The sequence below is a fragment of the Symphalangus syndactylus genome, chromosome 13 (genome assembly GCF_028878055.3).
Source record: "Symphalangus syndactylus isolate Jambi chromosome 13, NHGRI_mSymSyn1-v2.1_pri, whole genome shotgun sequence".
In the NCBI taxonomy this organism is placed as follows: domain Eukaryota; kingdom Metazoa; phylum Chordata; class Mammalia; order Primates; family Hylobatidae; genus Symphalangus; species Symphalangus syndactylus.
In genome coordinates this window covers 49,343,782-49,368,681 of record NC_072435.2, presented here as the reverse complement: position 1 = coordinate 49,368,681, position 24,900 = coordinate 49,343,782, and the positions used below count along the sequence as shown (strand labels likewise).

Below are 24,900 nucleotides of genomic sequence, written 5' to 3'. Positions count from 1 at the left end.
CTCTCCCTCTCCCTCTCTCCTCCTCTCCACAGTTTCACTCTTGTCACCCAGGCTGGAGTGCAATGGCGTGATCTTTGGTCACTGCAACCTCCGCCTCCTGGGTTCAAGCTATTCTCCATCCCCAGCCTCCCAAGTAGCTTGGGATTACAGGTGCCCACCACCATGCCTGGCTAATTTTTGTATTTTTTAAGAGAGACGGGGTTTCACCATAATGGCCAGGCTGGTCTCCAACTCCTGACCTCGGGTGATTTGCCTGCCTCGGCCTCCCAAAGTGCTGGGATTACAGGCATGAGCCACTACGTCTGGCCTCTGCATTAGTTTTCCAAGAATAATGGTCTCCAGCTTCATGTTGCTATAAAGGGCATAATCTTGTTTTTTCTGTACCACTTCCATGTTGCTTTGTTTACTGTAGTTCTGTAGTATAATTTGAAAACAGGTAATGTATGCCTTCAGTTTTGTTGTTTTGCTTATATTTACTTTGGCTATTCAGACCCTTTTTTGATTTTATATGAATTTTACAATTTGGTTTTATATGAATTATACAAAAACAATGTTTTTGGTTATTGTTTTCTGTTTGTTTTTTATGACCACACAGTATTCCATGATGTTTATGTATCATATTTTTTTATTATATATTTTATTTTATTTTAGAGACAGGGTCTCACTCTGTTGCCCAGGCTGAAGTGCAGTAGCATAATCTTGGCTCACTGCAACCTCCGCCTCTTGGGTTCAAGCAATTCTCCTGCCTCAGCCTACTGAGTAGCTGGGGTTACAGGTGCCTGCCACCACGTCTGGCTAATTTTTGTAGTTTTAATAGAGATGGGGTTTCACTATGTTGGCCAGGCTGGTCTGGAACTCCTGACCTTAAGTGATCTGCCCACCTCTGCTTCCCAAAGTGCTGGGATTACAGGCATGAGCCACTGTGCCCAGCCTTTTTTTTTTTTTTTTTTTTTTTTTTTTTTTTTTTTTTTTTTGAGACAGTCTCACTCTTGTCTAGAATGAAGTGCAATGGTGCCATCTCAGCTCACTGCAACCTCCGCCTCCCGGGTTTAAGCGATTACCCTGTCTCAGCCTCCTGAGTAGCTGGGAGTACAGATGCCCACCACCACCATGCCCGACTAATTTTTGTATTTTTAGAAGAGATAGGGTTTCACCATGTTGGCCAGACTAGTCTTGAACTGACCTCAGGTGATCCGCCCACCTTGGCCTCCCAAAGTTCTGGGATTACAAGCATGAGCCATCGTGGTGGGCCAAGCAATACTGTTGTTCCTCAGCCTTCCAAGTAGGTGGGTCCACAGGTGTGTGCCACCATGCCTAACTAATTTTTCTTACTGTATTTTTTTTAGAGATGCATTTTTATAGATGGGATTTTCCCATATTGCTCAGGCTGGTCTCAAACTCCTGAGCTCATGCAATCCACCTGCCTTGGCCGCTCAAAGTGCTAGGATTACAGGCATGAGCCATTGTGCCTGATCATACCATATTTTCTTTATTCAGTCTACCATTGATAGGCATTCAGGTTGATTCCATGTCTTTGCTATTGTGAATAGTGCTGCAGTGAACACCCTTGTGCATGTGTCTTTATGAGAGAATAATTTGTATTTCTTTGAGTATATACCCAATGATGAGGTTGCTTGGTGAAATGGTAATTCTGTTTTTAGTTCTGTGAGGAATTGCCACACTGCTTTTTACAATGATTGAATTAATGTACACTGTTAACAGCAATGTATAAGTATTCCCTTTTCTCTGAAACCTTGACAGCATCTATTTTTTGACATTTTAATAGCTGTTCTCACTGATGTGGATGGCATCTCATGGTTTTTCTTGGCATTTCTCTAATGATTATTGATGAGCATTTTATTATATGCTTGATAGCCAAATATTTGTCTTCTTTCGAAAAACATCTTTTTCATGTTTCTTGTCTACTTTTTAATGAGGTATTTTTTTCTTGTAAACTTAATTTTAAGTTCCTTATGGATTCTGGATATTAGACCTTTGTCAGAAGCATAGTTTGCAAATATTTTCTGTTATTCTGTAGGTTGTCTGTTTATTGTGTTGATAGTTTCCTTTTCTTTGAAGGAGATTTTTAGTTTAATTAGGTCCAATTTGTCAATTTTTACTTTCGTTGAAATTGCTTTTGGTGTTTCCATCATGAAATCTCTGCCAGTTTCTATATCTAGAATGGTATTTCTTCAGTTATCTTCCAGGGTTTTTTATCATTTTAAAATTAACATTTCAGTCTTTAATTAATCTTGAGTTGATTTTTGTGTATGGTGTAATAAAGGGGTCCAGTTTGTGCTAGCTGGTTATTCCACAACCATTTATTAAACAGGGAATTCTTTCCACATTTCTATTGTTACTTTTGGTGAAGATCAGATGGTTGTAAGTGTGTGGCATTATTTCTGGGCTCCCTATTCTGTTACATTCATCTATGAGTTTGTTTCTGTACCAGTTCCATGTTGCTTTGTTTACTGTAGCTTTGTAGTATAATTTGAAAACAGGTAATGTGGCCGGGTGCGGTGGCTCACGCTTGTAATCCCAGCACTTTGGGAGGCCGAGGCGGGCGGATCATGAGGTCAGGAGATCGAGACCACGGTGAAACCCCGTCTCTACTAAAAATACAAAAAATTAGCCGGGCGTGGTGGCGGGCGCCTGTAGTCCCAGCTACTCGGAGAGGCTGAGGCAGGAGGATGGCGTGAACCCGGGAGGCGGAGCTTGCAGTGAGCCGAGATTACGCCACTGCACTCCAGCCTGGGCGACAGATTGAGACTCCGTCTCAAAAAAAAAAAAAAAAAAAAAAAAGAAAACAGGTAATGTAATGCCTTCAGCTTTGTTGTTTTGCTTATGTTTACTTTGGCTATTCAGACTCTTTTTTGGTTTTATATGAATTTTACAACAGTTTTTTTTTCATTCTGTTAAAAATATTTTGGTCACTTGATATTGAATAGCATTAAATCTAAATTTTGCAGGACAGTATGATCACTTTTATCATATTGATTTTTTCTATTGATGAGCATAAAGTTGTTTTCCATTTGTGCCATTCTGACTTCTTTAAGCATTGTTTTGTAATTCTTATAGAGACCTTTCACCTTCCTGGTTAGCTGTACTCTTAGATATTTTATTCTTTTTGTAGCAATTGTGAATGGGATTATGTTTATGATTCATATTTGGCCTGGATGTCGTTGATTCACAGGGATGCTACTAATTTTTGTCCATTTATTTTGTATCCTAAAATTATTTTTTTCCAAAGGCATGTAAAAATATATTTTCACTTTAAAAATAACTTAGTTACAGTAATACTTTGCCCGTATCTTACCAACATGTAGCTGACAGTTAAAATTTTGCAATATAGATATAATATATAGGGATATATAAGAACTACGAGAAAATCTCCAAAACCCATAAAGTTCAAATGTGAAAACAGGAAAGTTTTAACACTGGAGAATTCTCTATGGTGAGCCCAAGCAATATATAGAAAAGAGTCTAGAAAAAAGGCTGAGGTGTTAAATACGTTTTTACTTCCTCTTGCTCAGAAAATGTTGGAGTGCTGTAAAGTTCTGTAAATTTCTAATGTGACTTGCCCAGCCCTTCGTAGCTAGTGCCAATCCTGGCCAAGCCAGATTTCTTGTGTGTCTGCAAACAATATGTGAGCCAAACATCACCAATGCCTGCTGAAAATGGGTTCTGACTGACGGATTTCCTCGTTTTGCCAAGACAGGTTTTTTTTACTAAATTGTTTTTGCAAACAAGGCATAACAGGTAAAAAATAAAAATATAAGAATATTACTTTAGAAAATCCATCACAAAACTGCAAATACAGCTTCGGAAGCCCTTCTGTTCAACTGCGGTTAGTTTAATTTGTTTTTGTACCTTCTACCCCAAAGGAAATAAGTTGGCATCCTGTTACTTATTTTTTTCCATGACATTCAGCCCCTCATCCAAAAGCGAGGGCCCAATATCAAGCTGCAAGGAGAGGAGGGAACCTGTAAGGTCAGAGAGGGACTCCTCTGATTTAGTCTTTCCCTTGATGAGCTCTCATGATGTGGGATGGTGAAACATGTCTTCGGCTGGCCGTCGGGGTACTGTTTGGACAGGCTGGAGGAGTGGCTGTCCCTGCCCTGTCTGGACTAAGATGCAGAACCGCTAGAGCCCCACGAGTTGTCTCCCTGGTGGACTGTCCCATTCTCCAACAGACTGCTTTTCTCCTGACCTTTTTCCTCCATGACGGACTCGCAGCTAAGCCTTGGCAACTTTGCTGGCCCAAAGGACTCCTGTTTGGAATTAAAGTTCACTGGTGACAATAAGAGCAACATGAGAGCTTGGGACCCTCCAGTGATCGTGAGGGAGATGGTATTTTTGACCACTGAGGAGGGTGTTTCTGTGAACACAGAGTCTGAGGTGCTGTTGGCCCAGAAGAACTTATTATGCCCAGGGAACGGACCCAGGTGTGCTTTCTCCTAGTTTCCAGGTAAAAGCTCATTGTTCCCTTGAAGTAAGGAAATATCTCCAAAGACGTCGTGCTTGGCCCTCTTTGCCGATTTGGATGGTGTGGCAAAAGTCTCCAAGAGGGGGACTGATGATATCGGGAGACAGAATGTCTCAGTTTAAATTTCTTTCCTTTCTTGTTATTGGTTGCTTTCAGGTAAATTGGGGCCTTGGCTGGCATTTTGCAATTTGAGAATGTCTATTTTGCAAACGGAAAATAGGGCAACTTTTTTCACAGATGGTATATGTTTCTGAAGAATCTTTTTCAATAGGAACTGTTACATCATTTTTCTCAAGTGGCTTCAGAAGTGGCTCTAGCTGTGCGTGGTTCCGGCGTGGTGGGCGGTGACCCGCAGGGAAGCGAGGCCACCTGAGTGCACTGCCCTGGCCAGGCTGCAGCTCCCCAGGTCCCTCGCAGCCCGGGATCGGGTGGGCACGGAGGGCTGTATCCTGAAATTATACTGAAGTTATTTGTAAGTTTAAAGAGCTATTCTGCCACGACTCTATGGTTTTCCTGATGTAGAATCTTGCTGTCTGCAAACAGGGATAGTTTGACTTCCTCTGTTCCTTTTTAAATGCCTTTTATTTTAATTTTAATTTTTTTTTTTTTTAGATGGAGTTTTGCTTTGTCGCCCAGGCTGGAGGGTAGTGGCACGATCTCGCTAACTACAACCTCCGCCTCCCAGGTTCAAGCGATTCTCCTGCCTCAGCTTCGTGAGTAGCTGAAATTACAGGCACGTGACACCACGCTTGGCTAATTTTTATATTTTTTAGTAGAGACAGGGTTTCACCGTGTTGGTCAGGCTGGTTTCGAACTCCTGACCTCGTGATCCACCCGCCCTGGCCTCCCAAAGTGCTGGGATTACAGGGGTGAGCCACTGCATCCAGCCAAATGCCTTTTATTTTTATCTTTTGCCTGACTGCTCTGACCAGGACTTCCAATTTTATGTTGAATAGTAGTGTTAAGAGAAGGCATCTTTGCCTTGTGTCAGTTTTCAAGGAGGAATGCTGCAAGCTTTTTTTTTTTTTTTCCTTTTTAAGACAGTCTCCCTTTGTCTCTCAGGCTGGAGTGCAGTGGCACAATCTCAGCCAACTGCAGCCTCTCCCTTCTGGATTCAAGCGATTCTCCTTCCTCAGCCTCTTGAGTAGCTGGGATTACAGGCACTCGCCACCGCACCTGGCTAATTTTTGCATTTTTAGTAGATGGGGTTTTGCTATGTCAGCCAGGTTGATCTCAAACTCCTGACCTCAGGCGATCCACCTGCCTTGGCCTCCCAAATTGCTGAAATTACAGGAGTGAACCACTGTACCCATCCGCTTCCAGGTTTTGTTTATTCAGTATGTTGGGGCTGAGGGTTTGTCATAGATAACTTACTTTAAAGCACGTACCTTCAATGCCTAAGTTTTTGAGGATTTTTAACGTGAAAGATGTTAAAATTTACCAGAAGCTTTTTCTGCATCTATTGAGGTAATCTTGTGGTTTCTGTCTTTAGTAGTTCTGTTTATGTGATGAATCACATTTGTTGATTTGTATATGTTGAACCAACCTTACATTCCCCAAATAAATTCGACTTGCTCATAGTGGGTTAGCTTTTGGATATGCTGCTGGATTTTGTCAGGATTTTGTTGAAGATTTTTGTATCAGTGTTCAAAGATATTGGCCTGAATTTTTTTGGTTTGTTTTATCTCTGCCAGGTTTTGGTATCAGAATAATACTGTTCTTATATAATGAGTTGGAGAGAAGTTACATTTTCTTAATTTTTTAAAAACAGTTTTAGTAGAAATAATACCAGCACTTTTTTGTACAGACCACTTTTTTGTACGTCTGGTAGAATCCAACTGTAAATGTCTGGTCCTTGGCTTTATTTGGTTGGTAGGCTGTTTATTACAATTCAGTTTTTGAGCTTCTTGTTCATCTATTTAGGGCTTTGATTTCTTTTTTGTTCATTCTGGGAAGGATGTATTCCTTAATAATTTTTTCATTTTTTCTAGATTTTCTTGTTTGTGTCCACAGAGGTGTTCATAGTAGACTTCAAGATATTTTTGTGGGGTCAGTGGTAATATCTCTGTGTGTTTGGTTTGTATAATTTTGAGATTTTTGAATTTCCTGAGGATTTTTTTTATTTCTGATTGTGTGGTCAGTTTTAGAGTATGTGCCACGTGGTGATGAGAAGAATGTATGTTATGTTATTTTTAGATGAAGAGTTCTGTAGATACCTATTAGGAATATTTGGTCAAGTGTTGAGTTTAGGTTCTCATATTTTGTTAATTTGCTTCTTCAATTATCTGTCTATTAGTGCCTGTGGGATGTTGTAATCTCCCACTATTATTGTGTCTGAATCTAAATCTCTTCACAGGTCTCTGAGAACACGCTTTATTCATCTGAACCTATGAATTTTATTTAACACCTTTCTCTTTTCTGTTTTTTCTTCCATAAACATTCTTTCATGTGCACACAGTGTGCAAAATTTAGGTGTCCAAGAGTTCAAGAACATATTTAGAGACCTGGCTGTTGTAAAAGAAAATATAAATTAGAAATAAGAGGCTTAATTAGTCTACATAAAAGTAAGAGAAAATATCTTACTAAAATCTCTTTTCTTATAACATTTAGATTATGTATAGATTTTTGTCTCCCTTTTTTTGAAATATATGTAAGTCAAATAATAGCTAAATAAAACTTTGTCTTTTTTTTTTTTTTTTTTTTTTTTTTTTTGTCTCAGGATTATCTTTATCTGGGACCTGAGATTAATTGCTTCGTTTTTGCTTTGGCAAAAGATTGTTCTTATGATTTTTAGTCTTTTAAAGTTGACAGATTTGTTCAGAGTAACGCTCATTCCAATAGCACACAAAAGTTGAGCATAAAAATAGGATTAAATTTAGCAATAAAGAATTATAAAGACTAAAAGATACTGAGTAAGTTGTTTGACAGAAACCTGATTATCCATGATAATTATTTGCAGGCTAAAGTATTTATACTACAAAAGCAAAAAGAGTTCAGTTTATGGCTGGGCACGGTGGCTCAAGCTGGTAATCCCAGCACTTTGGGAGGCCAAGGCAGGCGGATCACCTGAGGTTGGGAGTTATAGACCAGCCTGACCAACATGGAGTAATCTCGTCTCTACTAAAAATACAAAATTAGCTGGGCATGGTGGCGCTTGCCTGTAATCCAGCTACTCGGAAGATTGAGGCAGGAGGATCACTTGAACCCAGGAGGTGGAGGTTGAGGTGAGCCGAGAGCATGCCGTTGCACTCCAGCCTGGGCAATAAGAGCAAAACTCAGTCTCAAAAAAAAAAAAAAAAAGAAAAAGAAAAAGAGTTCACTTTATAAACTGAAAAGTGGAGTGTGTTGCCATACCTTTGTTTCTATTTATTACTTCAGTACCATTAGCACAGTTATATGTAATGTTTGTAGACAACCTGCATTCATATACATTCAATAGTATTTTCTACAAGAGTATGAATATAAAGCTACAATATTTACTTTGAATGAATTCCCTAGTTGTTTTAATATTGTGATTCATACTTTTGAAATGTAGTTTTTCAACTGAATTATAGTTTCAGAAAATTTTTTAAAATCCTACATACATTATGAGTAGTATATTAAAATTATTCATAATTACATATTTATATCTAATATCCGAAGAAAATTTACTACCAAATCATTACAGTAGATATTAGTCTGATATGCTTATTAATTTAACCAATAGGGATAGTTATAGGTAAGTATAATTTTAGTGCCTTTCATTTCAGAAATTGAAATGCTGCTATTACAGCACAAATAAAGGCAGGTGATTTGGCCACCCCAAAACTGTATAGCTGTTTAGTTAGTTATGTTGCAGGCTCATGTATATTCCATTATATTAACACAGTCAAGTTTTAATTTTTTTGTCAAAAAGTGCTGATGGTAGTTATCAGATATATTTCTATATAGAGTCGACATTTAATGGGCAGCAGATTAGAGAGTAGCAGAGATAGAAAAAAATCTTCTAAAATTCTGCTGATAATGTGCCCCCTTTCTTCATAACACTCATGTTTCTCATGCTGTAAGTAGCTATGCACTTTGGATATTTAGAGAGAAATTATTTTTAGAGGAATATTTTCTGGCTGACTTGATCAATCTTATATGTAATCTCAGTTTTTTCTTAAGATGCTTTTAACTTCTTTTTTTTCTCTCAATATAATCTTTCTCGGAGTGAGAGCTCTTTTTCTTTCGAACCCTTTGTATATCTGTTTTAGAAGCCCTATTAGTATCCCATAATGTCTGTGAAAGACGTGGGCTGTCACAGTGAGAACTCTTGGAGCTATCTCTATCTGGATGCATGCTGGAAATCCAGCAGTGTATTTTCCATGTCACCATTATAAATTGAAACTGTGGCTTAGATAATGCTTGCATTCCCATTATTGTGAAGGTGCAATTCTACCCAGGAGGCCTGCAGGCTCTCTTTCTGCAGCTCAGGCTTCACTCTTTTTTTTTTTTTTTTTTTTTGAGATGGCCTGTTGCCCAGGCCGGTGTGCAATGGTGCAATCTCGCAATCTCGGCTCACTGCAACCTCCCCCTTCCAGGCTCAAGGGATTCTCCTGCCTCAGCCTCCCAAGTGCTTGGATTACAGGTGCCCACCACCATGCCCAGCAAATTTTTTGTTTTTATTTTTAGGGAGACGGGGTTTCACCATGTTGACCAGGCTGGTTTTGAACTCCTGACTTCATGGTCTGCCCACCTCGGCCTCCCAAAGTGCTGGGATTACAGGCATGAGCCACTGCACCCGGCCAGACTTCACTCTTTGGTGTGACACTAAAGTGCTGCTGTGGCAATTGTCGTTCACCTAAGATGTGAGCTGCCAGCTGTGAGCCCTGTGCTGTGGACTATACCACAGTGGCAGATGGTAGGAAACAAAAGAGGACACTGGTCACCAGAAGAGGGGAAGCAGGAGTGCACTAGTCCAGTCCTCAGGGAGTAGAGAGCCACTGCTTTAAAATGCAAGTAGCCAAAAAGATAGCACCCTATTCAACCACTTTTGTAGCAGAGTGAAAGTCTACGTTAAGCAGGCACCTGGCTTCAAGTTGCAAAACTGCCTTCTGCCATGAAGATGTGAAAAGCTTATTTTGTCATTGAATATAACCGATTAGCACACATGGATGACCTTCCCAATGACCAGGTGAATTTAGGATGAACTACCTATGACATGGTGCTGTAAATTCTTCTACTTGTGAACTAATTATGGTAACCGTCTTTATTTCTTTTCAATCTCTTAAGCAGATGGATTGTAATACATGTGACATCAGATTTAATTGTGTAATGAAACAGTTTTCTTTCTGTTCTATTACTGTGGTTTCTCTGGTGCTGAAGAAAATTAATAAAAATTATATTTCCCAAACACTGTGTAGAATTACCAGACAATATAAACACAGAAGGTGCCAACCAAGCTTTACTCTAGAGGGGACTTTCCCTCTCAGGCTCCAGTCAACTCAACAGTTATGCTGTAAAATGCATGCTGTCACCTAAATATGCAGGCAGAATTGTGTCTCTGCCTATTTGGTAGTTTCATTTTCTGTTTAGAATTAGCCTGAGTCTCTCTTGCTGGCTTATTATTGGACCATCAGCCCAGGGTCACTGGAAATGCTCTCACAGTCACCTAGGTGTCTTTGAGACATTTGAGAATCTCCACAAAAGAATTGTGTCAGGCTGACAAGAGTGGTTAATTTTGCTTCTATCTTAGTGTAAAAGAAGTGAGTCATCCTGTGTTTGCTCCTCCCCTCATACAAGAGATATCTTTGGTTGGTACCCAGATGAGAGTTTCTCTAGTTCCCTGGTACTTGAGTGAAAAATGATGAGGAAGTCTGGAGACTCAAACAAATAAACTAATTACTTCCAATTCATATAGTCATTAGAAAAATAGATGAAGCAGTCATTGTCCCTACCATGCAAGAACTTTTAGTCTAGACTAGCAACTGGATAAGTGGTTTAATTATGCATCATATGGTGGGTACCATAAATAGATGTGTGCAAAAATATGGGCTTTATTTGGGCTGTTTTCTTTATATTTTTGTGACTTCTGATGTCTACACCTGAACATATACTAATAAACAAAAGAGTTATTATTTGTATTTTTTATGCCCTGCTAAAAATACTTATTTATCGTCTAAAAAATCATTCTAGAAAACCTTAACGGATTTGTTTAAATTGCTTATTAGTACGTAATATAAAATTGAAAGGGCAGTGGGGCTAAAAAAGATTAAAATTACACAAACTCTGAGATTTAAGTTTTTGTTTTTTTGTTTTTTTTTTTTTAAGTTAAGTTTAAAAAAAGAAACAGAACTAAAAATACTCCCCAGTGGCATAAAGAACAGAATTTTACATCAACTCCACACCCTGTTTCAGCCCTGTTTAGATTCACCCTTTTTGAAGGCCTTATTTAGGTCTGGCCCTACCCTGGAGTCTTGCCTCACAGAACTAATTAGAAGAAATCAGAGTTTTGGGTGATGACTCCTTTTGCCTTTTTAGAGTTGGTTCTCACAATTTTCTGAAACCCAAAAGCAGATAAATGGAAAATATATGTATTATAGGGTCTTAATTTTTTAACTTTTTGTTAAAACCAGTGTTTGCAGAGACATTCCATTTAGCAACCTGTTTTCTGTTCTTGCAGATACAGTAGTTGATTCACAAGTCACAAAATAGTAAATATAAACATAATAATTCATCTAAATTACATTACACTCTATCTATATCCCTCTCTTCTGTCTATATTTAGATTTTATTCTATGCATTTTTTTAAAAAAATTAGTGACAGGAAAACAGAAGAAGAAATAAAAATGCTGGGTCCTTATTCTAAATCTTTGGAATTATTCAACACTTAGTATCAACTCACAGGGTGTTATTAGAATTAAATCAAATAATGAGTTATCACAGTGCTCTATAACATCCTATTGAGCACATAGTACCTGCTTAATAAACATTGCATTCGTACATGTGCACATGTTGTTTTCCAAATGCAGACTTACTAAGAAATTGCTGTTTTCTCTTTTCTTTGTGAACTTTAAAGAGCCAGCAAGTAATATACTTCAAGATAGAGAATGGTTGTCTTCATTTGTATCAGAAGTATTTATGTTGTGACAAGAGTGCTGAGTGTAAGGGACTCTGTGTTGTGCCTCATTTTTCTAACAAATGCTAATAATGAGCCCAGAGAGAGTGACATCAGCACTGACAGGGGACTTGTTTAGAACACCCATTTATTGACCATTTCCAAACCTGCAGAATCACATTACATAGAGTGGGGCCAAGTTTACCAAGTGATTTATAAGCTAATTAAAGCTTGAGTGGCAATGCTTAGGTAAGTGGTTATAAGCTCAGGCTTCTAATTAGAGTCACATGGCCAATTTGCAGCAATCTCTTGTGCCCTTTTCACAGTTTCTGTTTAATGTTCTGAAGAAAGCATCTATTTGTTTTAATTAAGTGCCTCATGTGACTCTAAGGTGCCAGAATCAAGTATGAGAAGTTCAAGATACATTCATGAGAGTTAAGTTCCACCATTGCACCAAACGGTGGTCCAGGAACCTGTTCTATTTGGATTTAGTAAGGACGGGACAGTGTGGCAAATATTTGTATTACTGTAGCAGAAATTGCTGGTGTCTGTAGCAGGGGAGGGCACCTGAGGACAAAAAAAAAAAAAGAGAGAAACTTATATTTTTATCTCTGTGGAACAGCTCATTGTTCCTGAATCTTTTCTGTTATTCAGGACAGAAGTGGGTAGAGTTTTTGTGTCTTGGGCCTTCTGCCTTTGGGTATGGTGGTAACAGGTAAACATGTGGTGCTCAAATTATTAAAGGCAAATTCTCAAGATACAGATATAATTAGTCCAGAAAATCTCATCTGAGAAAGAATTCGAGAGGAGGAGGAGAAAGAGAAAAAATGGCTTTTCTTCAGCTAAACATGTCTCAGATCAAGAGCTGTGTCCACTCTGCCTCGTAGAATGCCACGCGTTTAGTACTGGCAAATTTTTACTTCTATACCTGTGTTTTTTCTCCCTAATGAGTTTGTCTTAACTACTTTTAAAAATGCTTATGCTAGGCCAGGCGTGGTGGCTCACGTCTGTAATTCTAGCACTTTGGGAGGCCAAGGCAGGCAGATTACCTGAGGTCGGGAGTTCAAGACCAGCCTGACCAGCATGGAGAAACCCTGTCTCTACAAAAAATACAAAATTAGCTGGGTGTGGTGATGCATGCCTGTAATCCCAGCTACTTGGGAGGCTGAGGCAGGAGAATCATTTGAACCCGGGAGGCAGGGGTTGTGATGAGCCAAGATTGTGCCATTGCACTCCAGCCTGGGCAACAACAAGAGCAAAACTCCGTCTCAAAAAAAAGCTTATGATAGTCAAGGATCTCTGAAAAATATTTCTTTTCTATCTACCAGAGCCTTCTCTGCATGATGGCTTCTTAATGTGCCATGCAGAATTCTCACCATGAATTTGTGATCTGCAATATTAAAAATGTTCTCTTTGTGGCTGTTGAACATGGAAAGGTGTGGATAATCTCTTTCTATGGAGAAAACCTGGGATTCTTAGTAAAGATAGAGAACGTATAATGTTGAGGTTCTGTTTTGTTTATTATCTCTCTGCATTATGGGATTAAGAAAGTGCTCATTTAAACAGGATGGCATTTATTACCCAGAAAGTTTGGAAAAAATTATCAGGATATACCTGCTTATTAGGGTGTTAAAGAAAGTACTTAAAATCACTATTAAAAATTATAGAACACAGAAGATACCTGTATCTTGAACTTTCCATGCAGCTGATATTTTCTTATGGTTAAATTGAGACTGTAATTTACTTTAGTGGGGGCAGTATCTCAGTAGGATGCTGCGTCCTTCTGGGTGCATCAGCATACTATAGAAACTTGTCCTAGTGCAATTGGTATTAATAACTCACTTGCTTAATAAGCTCTCTTACACATTTTTTCACTACAGAATTATTTTTCTCTTCATCATTAAGTATCTTTATGCAGGTGATGTGCATAAAACATCACATTTAATCTGGCAGCTGCCCTTTTTTTTTAGGTTTTCTTTGCATTGATTTTTTTAGGTAAATGAAAGCTCTCATCTTTGTTTACAGGCCAGAAAAACTGAAAAAAACACAGGCTATTCCACTTACTGGATGCTTGACAGAATAGTCTTTTGGGGTCAAAACACTGGCATTACTAGTGAACTTTTTAGAAATTCAGTAACTTAGACTTTGTTTCAGATCTCCTGAAAAAATAATCTTAACAAGATGTCTAGTTTATCATACACATTAAAATTTGAGTGGTACTGGCTGGGTGCGGTGGCTCATGCCTGTAATCCCAACACTTTGGGAGGCCGAGGCAGGCGGATCACGAGGCCAGGAGATCGAGACCATCCTGGCTAACATGGTGAAACCCCGTCTCTACTAAAAATAAAAAAAATTAGCTGGGCATGGTGGTGGGCAACTGTAGTCCCAGCTACTTGGGAGGCTGAGGCAGGAGAATCGTGGAACCCGGGAGGCAGAGCTTGCAGTGAGCCGAGATTGCGCCACTGCACTCCAGCCTGGGCAACAGAGTGAGACTCTGTCTCAAAAAAAAAAAAAAAAAAATTTTGAGTGGTACCTTCTAACTCAACATGTCTATTTTGTCTGAAATATATAAACAACTATGCCTTTTTCACCTGAAAAAATACACAACTCATTCTGTATTATGTAAATATAACACTAAAAAATGTACTTGTTAGTGTTTATGCCCTCAATTTTACACTTTTATCATCTAGACAACTATCATATATACACTGATGTTGTAGATATTATGCCACTCTCTTTTCTCAGAGTTAGAGAATACGTTACAAAACGTTTGTGGGTTGACAATTATTTTATTGGATAATTTCAGCCACCCTTATAAGTCAGAACCAGTTCTAGTCACTTTCTGATTTTACCTTGAGTCAAATGAAAAATTCTGCCCATAGCCACTTTGTAAATATGTGTGTTTGTGTGTGTTTTTCAGGGACTGTTGACATTTAGGGATGTGGCCATAGAATTCTCTCTGGAGGAGTGGCAATGTCTGGACACTGCACAGCAGAATTTATATAGGAATGTGATGTTAGAGAACTACAGAAACCTGGCCTTCCTGGGTAAGGAAAACTTTAATACTAAATTTCTAATATAAACTAATGGTTTTATTTCTTTTCTTTTTTTTTTTTTTTTTTTGAGACAGAGTCTTGCTCTGTTGCCCACACTGGAGTGCAGTGGTGAGATCTCGGCTCATTGCAAGCTCTGCGTCCCAGGTTCACACCATTCTCCTGACTCAGTCTCCCGAGTAACTAGGACTACAGGTGCCCATCACCGTGCCGGGCTAGTTTTTTGGTTTTTTTTTTTGTATTTTTAGTGGAGACGGGATTTCACTGTGTTAACCAGGATGATTTCGATCTCCTGACCTCATGATTTGCCCACCTTGGCCTCCCAGAGTGCTGGGATTACAGGCTTCATTTCTTTTTTGTAGAATGTTTTCTGGAAATTTATGCTTTCAGATTTCTGTTTTCAAGAAAATCCTGGGGATTTGTTTGTCTAGAAAATAATTTCTTCAAGATGTTTCATCTTGACCTGAAGTTTCCACATTCCTGAGCTGATCTGTGTCCTTCACTTTAGATTAGTGGTAATTTCAGAAGTTTTGTGGCATAAAATACTGTTACTAACACCTTAAAATCTAATGCCATCACCAACTTTTTGATTCAGTAGTACCAAGCAGTAAAATTAAGAACCTATAAAATTAAAATACCTTCTAAATATTTAAACATTTCTGTTACAAATTAGTATATTGGGACAAATTTATTAGAATATTCTATTATATGCTCTTCACTGAGCACATTACTAAGTGGCAATTGGAGAATATGAGCAAGATTCATGTTAGTTATTTTTAATAAAACAGGTATTGCTGTCTCTAAGCCAGACCTGATTACTTGTCTGGAGCAAGGAAAAGAGCCCTGGAATATGAAGCGACATGAGATGGTGGATGAACCCCCAGGTAGGTGAGAGTGAATACAACAGACGACATGGATGAGAGGCCCAAAGTCAAGAAGAAAGCATGTCTTTAAAGTGATCTGAGAAGCTGTGTTCCAAAGGAAATAGTTTCTGGGAAGCCTGAATTTTTTTTTTTAATTATACTCTCTCTTCTGTTAATGCTTATAAAATCTCTAAGAATTCTACTTTCCCTTCAATGATCTTTCTTCAAGTTTACAGTGACAGCCAGAGTACTGTTCATGGCATACAAAAGAGTTCACAATCTGACTTCTTTTTTCTTGTTTTTGTGGGCAGACAGATATCTGCATAATTTTGAGATACTCTATTTTAAACTGTTTTTTAAGTTCTCTTTTTGCATTATGTCTGAAATGCGTGAGAGTAGTGGTTTCTGTTCCACTGGGTTTTTTTTGTTTGTTTGTTTGTTTGTTTTTCTGCACATTTCATCCTGTTTTCATTACTATGGTCTTGAAATATTGTTTGAAATTATAAATTTGATGTCTTCCTGCTTTGTTCTTTTTCTTCAAGATTGCTTTGGCTATTCAAAGTTTCTTGTAGTTTCATGTACATTTTAGGATTGTATTTTTCATTACTGTGAATAAAAAACAAAGGAATTCTGATAGTTTATTGAATCTGTCAATCACTTTGGATAACATGACAGTTTCACAATACTTTTTCTTTCAATAAAAGTAAAATATTTTTAAATTTATTTGTGTTCTAATTTTTTTCATTGATATATCTTTCACCTAAAAGATTTATGAGCTCCTTTGGTAAATTTGTTCTAAAATTGATTTTTTCATTGCTATTGTTATTAACACTTTTTTTCCTCTATTTTATCAGATAGTTTGTTTTAAGTGTATGGAACCATAACTTACTCTTGTATGTTAATTTTACATTTTGCTAATTAACTGAGTATATTCATTAGTTTAAACAGGTTTTAAAGTACTATTTATATGTATCTATATCTATATCTATATATATATGATTACATGATCTACAAAAAGCAACATTTTACTTACTGGTCTTCAATTTCAATGACTTTATATTTTTCTTTTCACCGTTTCGTCTTCCACATACTTTCAGTGCTATGTTAAAATAGAAGCATTGACAATAAGAAACAATAGTTTTGCATTGGTGACTGTAAACTTGAAGGAGCAAACACTTGTTCAAGTATTTATAAACTGGTTTCAGAAAGTAAAAATATTTTTGTTGGGTCCTCAGAGTGATAGAATGTCCTCTGGGTTTGTAGTGAAGAGGAGTTGTAGTTTGGTCTTAAGTCTGCTGGGTTTGCACAAGGGTCCACCTTTAGTTGTGTTGTTAAAAGGGGCTTGGATAGTCGTAATTCTCATTTAATTTTTGGACAGAGTGAATATCCTTCAGGACTTTGCTGTGCAGGGCAGGCCCAAGGGCAGGTTTCTGCAGTCAGGTCTGCATGTGGTGGGCTTTATATGAGGATGTGGATGAGCATAGCTTTCATCGAGTACAAGAGAGGATTTTCTCAGGTCACTTTGGGTTTCTACATAGGCAGAACCAGCCATGAACTGTGGCTCAGGGAGCTGGAACTGAATCATGGAACTACTTCAGAGACCACAGTAAAGGCCAAAGTCTGCAGGCCTGCCAGCATGGCTATAAATGGGTGTCTTCCTCCAGGCCTCTGGAAGGACAGGAACTCCCCCAGACTGTGACTGGGAAGAGTTTGGGATGGTTACAGAGTACAGTTCAAAATTCTCAGTGGAACCAAGTTAGGTGGAAAATTTTCTTGTCTGTTGCCAAAAACAGTAGTCCTGTAGTTTGCCACCTGAATGAGGGCTTGTCTTCTAAAAAGGATTACTTCAATCTTGGGCTTCAGCAGAGTTTCGTAACTCCCTTCCTGGTTCTCAGAGCACTCTTAAAGACACTTATTTTTGAGATGGGGTCTTGCAACATAACCCAGGCAGGTCTTAATATTTTGACCGAAAGCAATTCTCCAACTTTAATGTACCGTGTAGCTGTCACTACAGGTGTGAACCATGATGCCTGGTTCTCTCACAAAAGCATTTTTGTCAGGAATGGCTGACAAATTTTCTTGCTGTCAGGAGATAAGCAAATAGGGCACCTTTTATTTTTTTATCTTAATAATGTCACTCTCCATATAAATTTTTATTTTTATTTTCTACTTCAAATTTGTCTGTAGTTTTGGATTCAGACATTTAGGACAATATACTAGAATGTACATGTTGTGCCTGAGTTAGATAATTAGTATACAGGCAGGCAAATAGGAATTACAGAATTTTCAGCCACTTTTGTCAGCCTATAACTAAATAGTAACAATTTATTCCTCAAATATTTGTTTTATACATGAAGCTTTAACCATATTTTGCTAAATATATACATAATTTAGCAATTTAAGGCTATAATTGGTTCTAAACGAATTACAGTAGTTTTATTTTGTGTAAAAGTAGCACATATTTAAAACATAAAAATTGATACTGGTTTCTTTTAAATGCTTATCTATTAAGTTTCTCATTAGCATCTCCTATTTATGATTGTACTACATTTTCTTTGGGATTTTATTGCCATACAATAGATACCAGTAATTTAAAATGCCTGCCTTCCGTGACTGCACAGTTAGTCAAACATTGCAATTTTCTAGACAAATTATTTGTTAACGTACATTAATGCTGCCAACTAGATTTTATGAGTAAACATTTCTTTCATTATTTTCTTGCAGTTCTACACTAGTGTGTTTTTAGTGTAAGTTTCTTAATATCAGTTTATTGTTTTTTGGTTTTACTTATGTATTATAATTTTAGACAATTTGCAATTCTGTTTGTATACTTTAAGTCAGTGTGGGATTTAATTAAAAGATAAATGAGCCATATGTCTGTCACAATCAAATTATATATATGTGTGTGTTTTTATGTCTACAAATATGACCCCAATTTTGGTTATAGCTTATCTTGTATATATTCTTTCTTATCTCATTTTTTTTTCTTTTTTGTTTTTGAGATGGATTCAAGTGATTCCTTTGCCTCAGCCTCTCATATACCTGGGATATCAGGTATGTGCCGCCATGCCCGGCTAATTTTGTGTTTTTCTTTTAGTAGAGACGGAGTTTCTCTCATGTTGGTTAGGCTGGTCTTGAACTCCTGACCTCAGGTGATCTGCCTGCCTTTGCCTCCCAAAGTGCTGGGATTACAGGTGTGAGCCACCTTGCCCAGCCTCTTAGTTCATTTTCAATGTTGGTTTTATCTTGTCTAAGTGAGTAGCCTTTGAAATAGCATTATTTTCACCATATGTTTAATGATGAATATGTATTTCATTTGTGTGAAAAAAATTTTTTGTGATTTGAAGGTAATTTTCAAGAAAATTTATAATTCTTTATTTTTTCTAGTTTTTTCAAAAATAATTGTTGTAAAAACACATAACATATAATTTACCTTCTTAAATCTATTTCAATGTACATTTCAGGGCCAGGCATGGTGGTGGCTCACTTCTGTAAGACCAGGATTTTGAGAGGCCAGGACCAGGAGGATTGCTTAAGCCCAAAAGTTTCAGACCAGCCTGGGCAAAATATGGAGACGCCTTCTCTACAAACATTTTTATGTAAGAAATAGCCAGGCATGATGGTGTGTACCTGTGGTCCCAGCTACTTGAGAGACTGAGGGGCAGGATTGTTTGAGCCTGGGAGTGTAAGGCCACAGTGAGCCATAATGTGCCACTGCACTCAAGCTTGTGTGACAGATTGAGACCCTGTCTCAAAAAAAAAAAACAAAACTATATATTTCAGGCCTGTTAACTATATTAACATCGTTATGCAGAAGACTTCTAGAAATTTTCATCTTGCAAAATTAAAATGCAATGTCCATTAAGTAACACTTGACCATTTTATGCTCTCTCTAGCCCTTGACAAACACCCTTCCACTTTCTGTTTTTACGAGCATGACTATTTTATATATCTTAGTGAAATCATAACATTCATCATTTCGTTACTAGCTTATTTCAGTTGACACAATCTCTTTAAATATGACAAGTTTTTTTTTTTTTTAAGGTTGAATAATACTCCATTGTATCAAATTTGTCTTCAGGGTCCTATGATGCATATTTTAGATACAGATTTATAAATGGAATTGCTGTATTTGATAATAATTTTATTTAAAGTACATTTATGACATTATAAAATAATGGGTACATCCTGCTTTCCACCAACAATCAATATGTTTCTTTTTTTTTTTTTTTTTCACACTCCAACCTCTGCCTCCTGGGTTCAAGCGATTCTCCTGCCTCAGCCTCTTGACTAGCTGGGATTACGGGCACACGTCACCACACCTGGGTAATTTTTGTATTTTTAGTAGAGACAGTTTCACCATGTTAAGCAGGCTGGTCTTGAACTCCTGACCTTATGATCTGCCTGCCTGCGGCCTCCCAAAGTGCTGGGATTAAAGGTGTGAGCCACTGTGCCCATCCAAGGGTTTCATTTTGATTGCATTATCAACAGACTTGGTGTTTTTATGTTTTTATTTTTTTACTTTTTTTTTTTTTTTTTTTTTTGAGACAGAGTCTCGCTCTTTCGCCCAGGCCCGAGTGCAGTGGCGCGATCTCGGCTCACTGCAAGCTCCGCCTCCCGGGTTCACGCCATTCTCCTGCCTCAGCACCCCCAGTAGCTGGGACTACAGGTGCCCACCACCGCGCCCGGCTAATTTTTTTGTATTTTTAGTAGAGACGGGGTTTCACCGTGTTAACCAGGATGGTCTCGATTTCCTGACCTCGTGATCCGCCCGCCTCGGCCTCCCAAAGTGCTGGGATTACAGGCGTGAGCCACCGCGCCCGACCGACTTGGTGTTTTTAAAAAATTGGTAGTGACCATTTAAGTGGGTGTGAGGGGATTTTGTTTTCATTGTGGTTTTAATGCATTTCTCTACAAATTAGTAATTTTGTGTGTCCTTTCAAATGTTTTTTTATTTGTGTTTTTTTATGAAAATTTATTTTAATCTGTCTATTTCTAAATAAAGTTATTTAACTTTATTGTTCCGTTTTAAAAGTTGTTTATATTTTTTGGATATTCACTGTTATCACATGTAATTTGTAAATATTTTCATCCATTTTATAGGAGGCATTATTTCTCTATTAAATGTTTACTTAAATATGCAGAAATTTTGAAGTGTAGTGTAGTTAAATTATTCTGTTTTTTTTCTTTGTTGCTCATGCATTTAATGTTGTAGCTAAGAATTTGGCACCAAGACTAATGTCATGTGTTTCATATATATATAGAGAGAGAGAGAAGAGAGAGAGAGAGAGAGAGAGACGGAGTTTCGCTCTGTCACCCAGGCTAGAGTGTAATGGCGCGATCTCGGCTTACTGCAACCCCCGCCTCCTGGGTTCAAGCGATTTTTCTGCCTCAGCCTCCTGAGTAGCTGAGACTACAGGCACGCACCGCCCCGCCGGGCTAATTTTTGTATTTTTAGTAGAGACAGGTTTTCACCATCTTGGTCAGGCTGGTCGACGGTCTTGAACTCCTGACCTCGTGATCCACCCATCTTGGCCTCCCAAAGTGCTGGGATTACAGGCATGAGCCACAGTGCCCTGCCTCCCCTATATGTGTTTAAGAGATTAAAATTTTATGCGGCTGGGCCTCGTGCGTGGCCCAGCGCTTTGGGAAGCCGAGGCGCGTGGATCACGAGGTCAAGATTTCGAGATCAGCCCGGCCAACATGGTGAAACCCCGTCTCTATTAAAAATACATAAATTAAGGCCGGGTGCAGTGGCTCACGCCTGTAATCGCAGCACTTTGGGAGGCCGAGGTGGGCTGATCACCTGAGGTCAGGAGTTCGAGACCAGCCTCAACATTGAGAAACCCTGTCTCTACTAAAAATACAAAATTAGCTGGGCGTGGTGGTGCATGCCTGTAATCCCAGCTACTCGGGAGGCTGAGGTAGGAGAATTGCTTGAACCTGGGAGGCGGAGGTTGCGGTAAGCTGAGATCGCGCCATTGCACTCCAGCCTGGGCAACAAGAGCGAAACTCCATCTCCAAAAAAAAAAAAAAAAAAATACATAAATTAGCCAGACGCTGTGCCCGGTGCCTGTAATCCCAGCTACTCGGGTGGCTGAGGCAGGATAATCGCTTGAACCCGGGAGGCGGAGGTTGTAGTGAGCCGAGACTGCGCCACTGCACTCCAGCCTGGGCAAAACCGAGACTCCATCTCAAAAACAACAACAACAAAGTTACCTTCTTATGTCTAATTAAAAGATTTTCACATCGGTTGAAGGAAATAATCTTTATTTTATCAGAATGGATATTTTTTTGTGTGTTTTTTTTTCTTTTTTTTTTTTTTTTTTTTTTTTTTTTTTTTTTTTTTTTTTTTGAGACAGAGTCTCGCTCTGTCGCCCGGGCTGGAGTGCAGTGGCGCAATCTCGGCTCACTGCAAGCTCCGCCTCCTGGGTTCACGCCATTCTCCCGCCTCAGCCTCTCCGAGTAGCTGGGACTACAGGCGCCCACCACCACGCCCGGCTAATTTTTTTGTATTTTTTTAGTAGAGACGGGGTTTCACCGTGGTCTCGATCTCCTGACCTCGTGATCCGCCCGCCTCGGCCTCCCAAAGTGCTGGGATTACAAGCGTGAGCCCTGCGCCCGGCAAGGATATTCAGTTTTTAACAGAATGTTTTGAAAAGATTATCTTCCATTGTGTGCTCATGTCAATTTTGTGGGAGACTATTTGGCTGTATACAGAAGGGTTCATTTCTAGGCTCTCTACTCTGTTCCTTCATCTGTTTATCTGTCTTTGTGTGAGTACCTCATTGTTTTTGTTACTGTTGCTTTTAATACGTTTCAAAATCGGAAGTTATAATGCCTCTTTGTTTTTTTTCATAGGTGTTTGGCTATAGTTCATAACAAAATTTTAACATCTCAAACAGTATTTCTTTAAAAAACTACTGTTGGGATTTTTATAAAGATTATATTGAATTTGTGTACCACTGTAGGTTGTATTGACATCTTTGAAAAATTATTTTTTTTATTCCTGAGTAAAAATATGTTGAAGAGTTTTTTATTTTCATGTATTTTTTGATTTTTCAGTTTTAATCTCCAGTTTAATTTAGTTTTGGTCAGAAAACACGAAGTGTATAATATTGATCTTCTTACATTTATTTGTTTTTGTGTGTGTGTGTTTGTTGTTTTTGTTTGGAGACAGGATCTTACTCTGTCACCCAGGCTGGAGTGTATTGGCATAATCTTGACTCACTGCAGCCTCAACCTACTGGGCTCAAGTTATCTTTCCACCTAAGTCTCTCAAGTAGTAGGGACTACAAAAAAAGTACCATGTCTGAATAATTATTTGATTATTTTGTAGGGATAGAGTCTCACTATGTTGCCCAGGCTGGCCTGAAACTTTTAGCTCTAAGTGATCCTCCCACCTTGGTCTCTCTAAGTGTTGGGATTATAGGCATGAGCTACACCACCCATCTGGCATTCTTAAATTTAATAACACTTAGTATGTGTCATAACAGAATACACCAGGTGCAAATAAGAATATTGTGTATTCCCTTGCTTTTGACTGAAAAGTTTTGTACATGTCTGTTAAACCCCGTTGGTCTATAATATGGTTTTGATGTTGATGTTACTCAAACCTTATGCTGCAATGTAATTCTTAATGTTAGATGTCAGACCTGGTAGGAGGTGTTTGGATCATGGGGCAGAGTCCTTATGAATGGTTTGGCACCATCCTCTTGGTAATCAAAATGTGTGCACTTTATTAATTCAAATGAAAGCTGGTTTATTAGAAGAACCTGGCTCCTTCACCTCATACTTGCTCTGTCTGTTATCATGTAGTGTGTACAGTTAATCTTCGCCTTCAACCATGATTGTAAGCTTGCTGACACTCACCAGAAGCAGATGCTGGCACACACTTTTTATACAGTCTGCTGAATTGTGAGCCAAATAAACTTGTTTTTTAATAAATTACCCACTCTCAGGTATTCCTCTATATGCAGAATAATAAATACAGTGTATAATGTTTTCTAGGTTTTCTGTTTTCTTATTCATTTTTATATGAATTTTCTATTTATTATTGAAAGTGGGATTTTGGTGTCTACAATTACCATTTTTATTCTGTTTTAAATATTCTACAGAAGATCTTTAAGGATTTTAAGCATCATCATTATGATAGTAAAGATTTCTATATTTGTCTGTATATTTACATTTAATAGCTTTATTTTATATATGGTTTTATGATACTGTCCAGTATTTTTTTTAAACAAAACTGACTCATTTTAGCAACCCATTTCAGCATTTCTTGTTGTTATTTGCATAGTCTCACATTACTCAGGCTGATCTGAAACTCCTGGTTTCTAGTGTTCTGACAGGCTTGCCTCCTAAAACTGTAGGATTACAGTCATGAGCCCATGGTGCCTGGACACCATGTAGCATTTTTTTTTTTTGTAGAACTGTGCTAGTGGTGATGAACACTCACTTTTTATTTTGGAAATTTTTATTTTCATCTTCTTTTTAAAGTGAAATAAATTTAAATCAAGTATTCTTGGTTAGAGTTTTTTTTTCTTTTATTACATCAAAATTTGGGAATTTCTCACCTTTTTTTATTTTCAAGTAATCTCTGTATTATTTTTTCCCATATTATTCCTCTAAGATTTTTTAATGAATATGTTAATCTAGTTGATGGTGTCTAATAAAGTTTACATTCCATGTTTTAATTTGGTTTTGCAATTTTATATTTTTGTGTTATATATTTTAGGGTATGCCACTACACATCTGTTAATTGTGCTTTGATATTTTAGTATAATAATTGTGCATGCCAATATATAACTTTATGCAATTTAAGACAGTCTGGAGCAAAATCAAATATGATTGAGCCATATGTCTTTTTCCAATAGAATTATCTCTTATGTTTGTTTGCCTGTATAAATGTTATTGCTGTATTTTTTATAACTTGTATATTTGTTGTGTGGGTTTGTTGTGAATGATTTTCTAATCCGGTGTAGCTGAGTAGTCATAAAATTCTTATAATTTCAACATCCTATTTATTTCTGAACCTATATTTTTTAATGGGAGAAACACTTTTAAATGTGAATATAATTTAAAACTATCATAACTCTGTACTTCTTTTAGTTATTATTTTTACTTGTCAAAAAAAATTTACCAGAAAATATATTTAAATATTTAGTCCCACTCATCTTGAAATTTTCATGCAACGTATTGCTAAAATGTTTTTATCTTGCAAGCTAAATCTTAATACATATTAAACAACTACCATTTTTTTTTTTTTTTCTTGAGACGGAATTTTGCTCTTGTTGCCCAGGCTGGAGTGCAATGGTGTGATCTCGGCTCACGGCAACCTCTGCCTCCTGGGTTCAAGCGATTCTCCTGCCTCGGTCTTTTGAGTAGCTGGGATTACAGGCATGTGCCACCACACACAGC

At 37.9% G+C, this 24,900-nt stretch overlaps 1 protein-coding gene and 1 pseudogene across 14 annotated transcripts in view; one reads left to right on the top strand and one right to left on the bottom strand.

Moving 5' to 3' along the window:
• LOC129459808 (zinc finger protein 91-like) overlaps positions 1-24,900 on the top strand; it is a 70,118-nt gene that overhangs the window by 24,871 nt on the left and 20,347 nt on the right. For 7 of the 14 annotated variants that reach the window (XR_010115298.1, XM_063616188.1, XM_063616179.1 and 4 more), the window contains 2 exons: positions 14,485-14,611; positions 15,406-15,501. Coding sequence is in view for 13 of the 14 variants with exons in the window: in XM_063616179.1 (XP_063472249.1) it covers positions 14,485-14,611; positions 15,406-15,501 (223 nt within the window). In the remaining variant the exon portion in view is untranslated. Of the gene's footprint in view, positions 1-5,098; positions 5,220-14,484; positions 14,612-15,405; positions 15,502-18,482; positions 18,535-24,900 lie in introns of all 14 variants that reach the window. The other 7 variants (XM_063616186.1, XM_063616182.1, XM_063616185.1 and 4 more) reach the window with 2 other exon arrangements.
• On the bottom strand, positions 3,672-4,666 carry LOC129459815 (cdc42 effector protein 3-like; annotated as a pseudogene).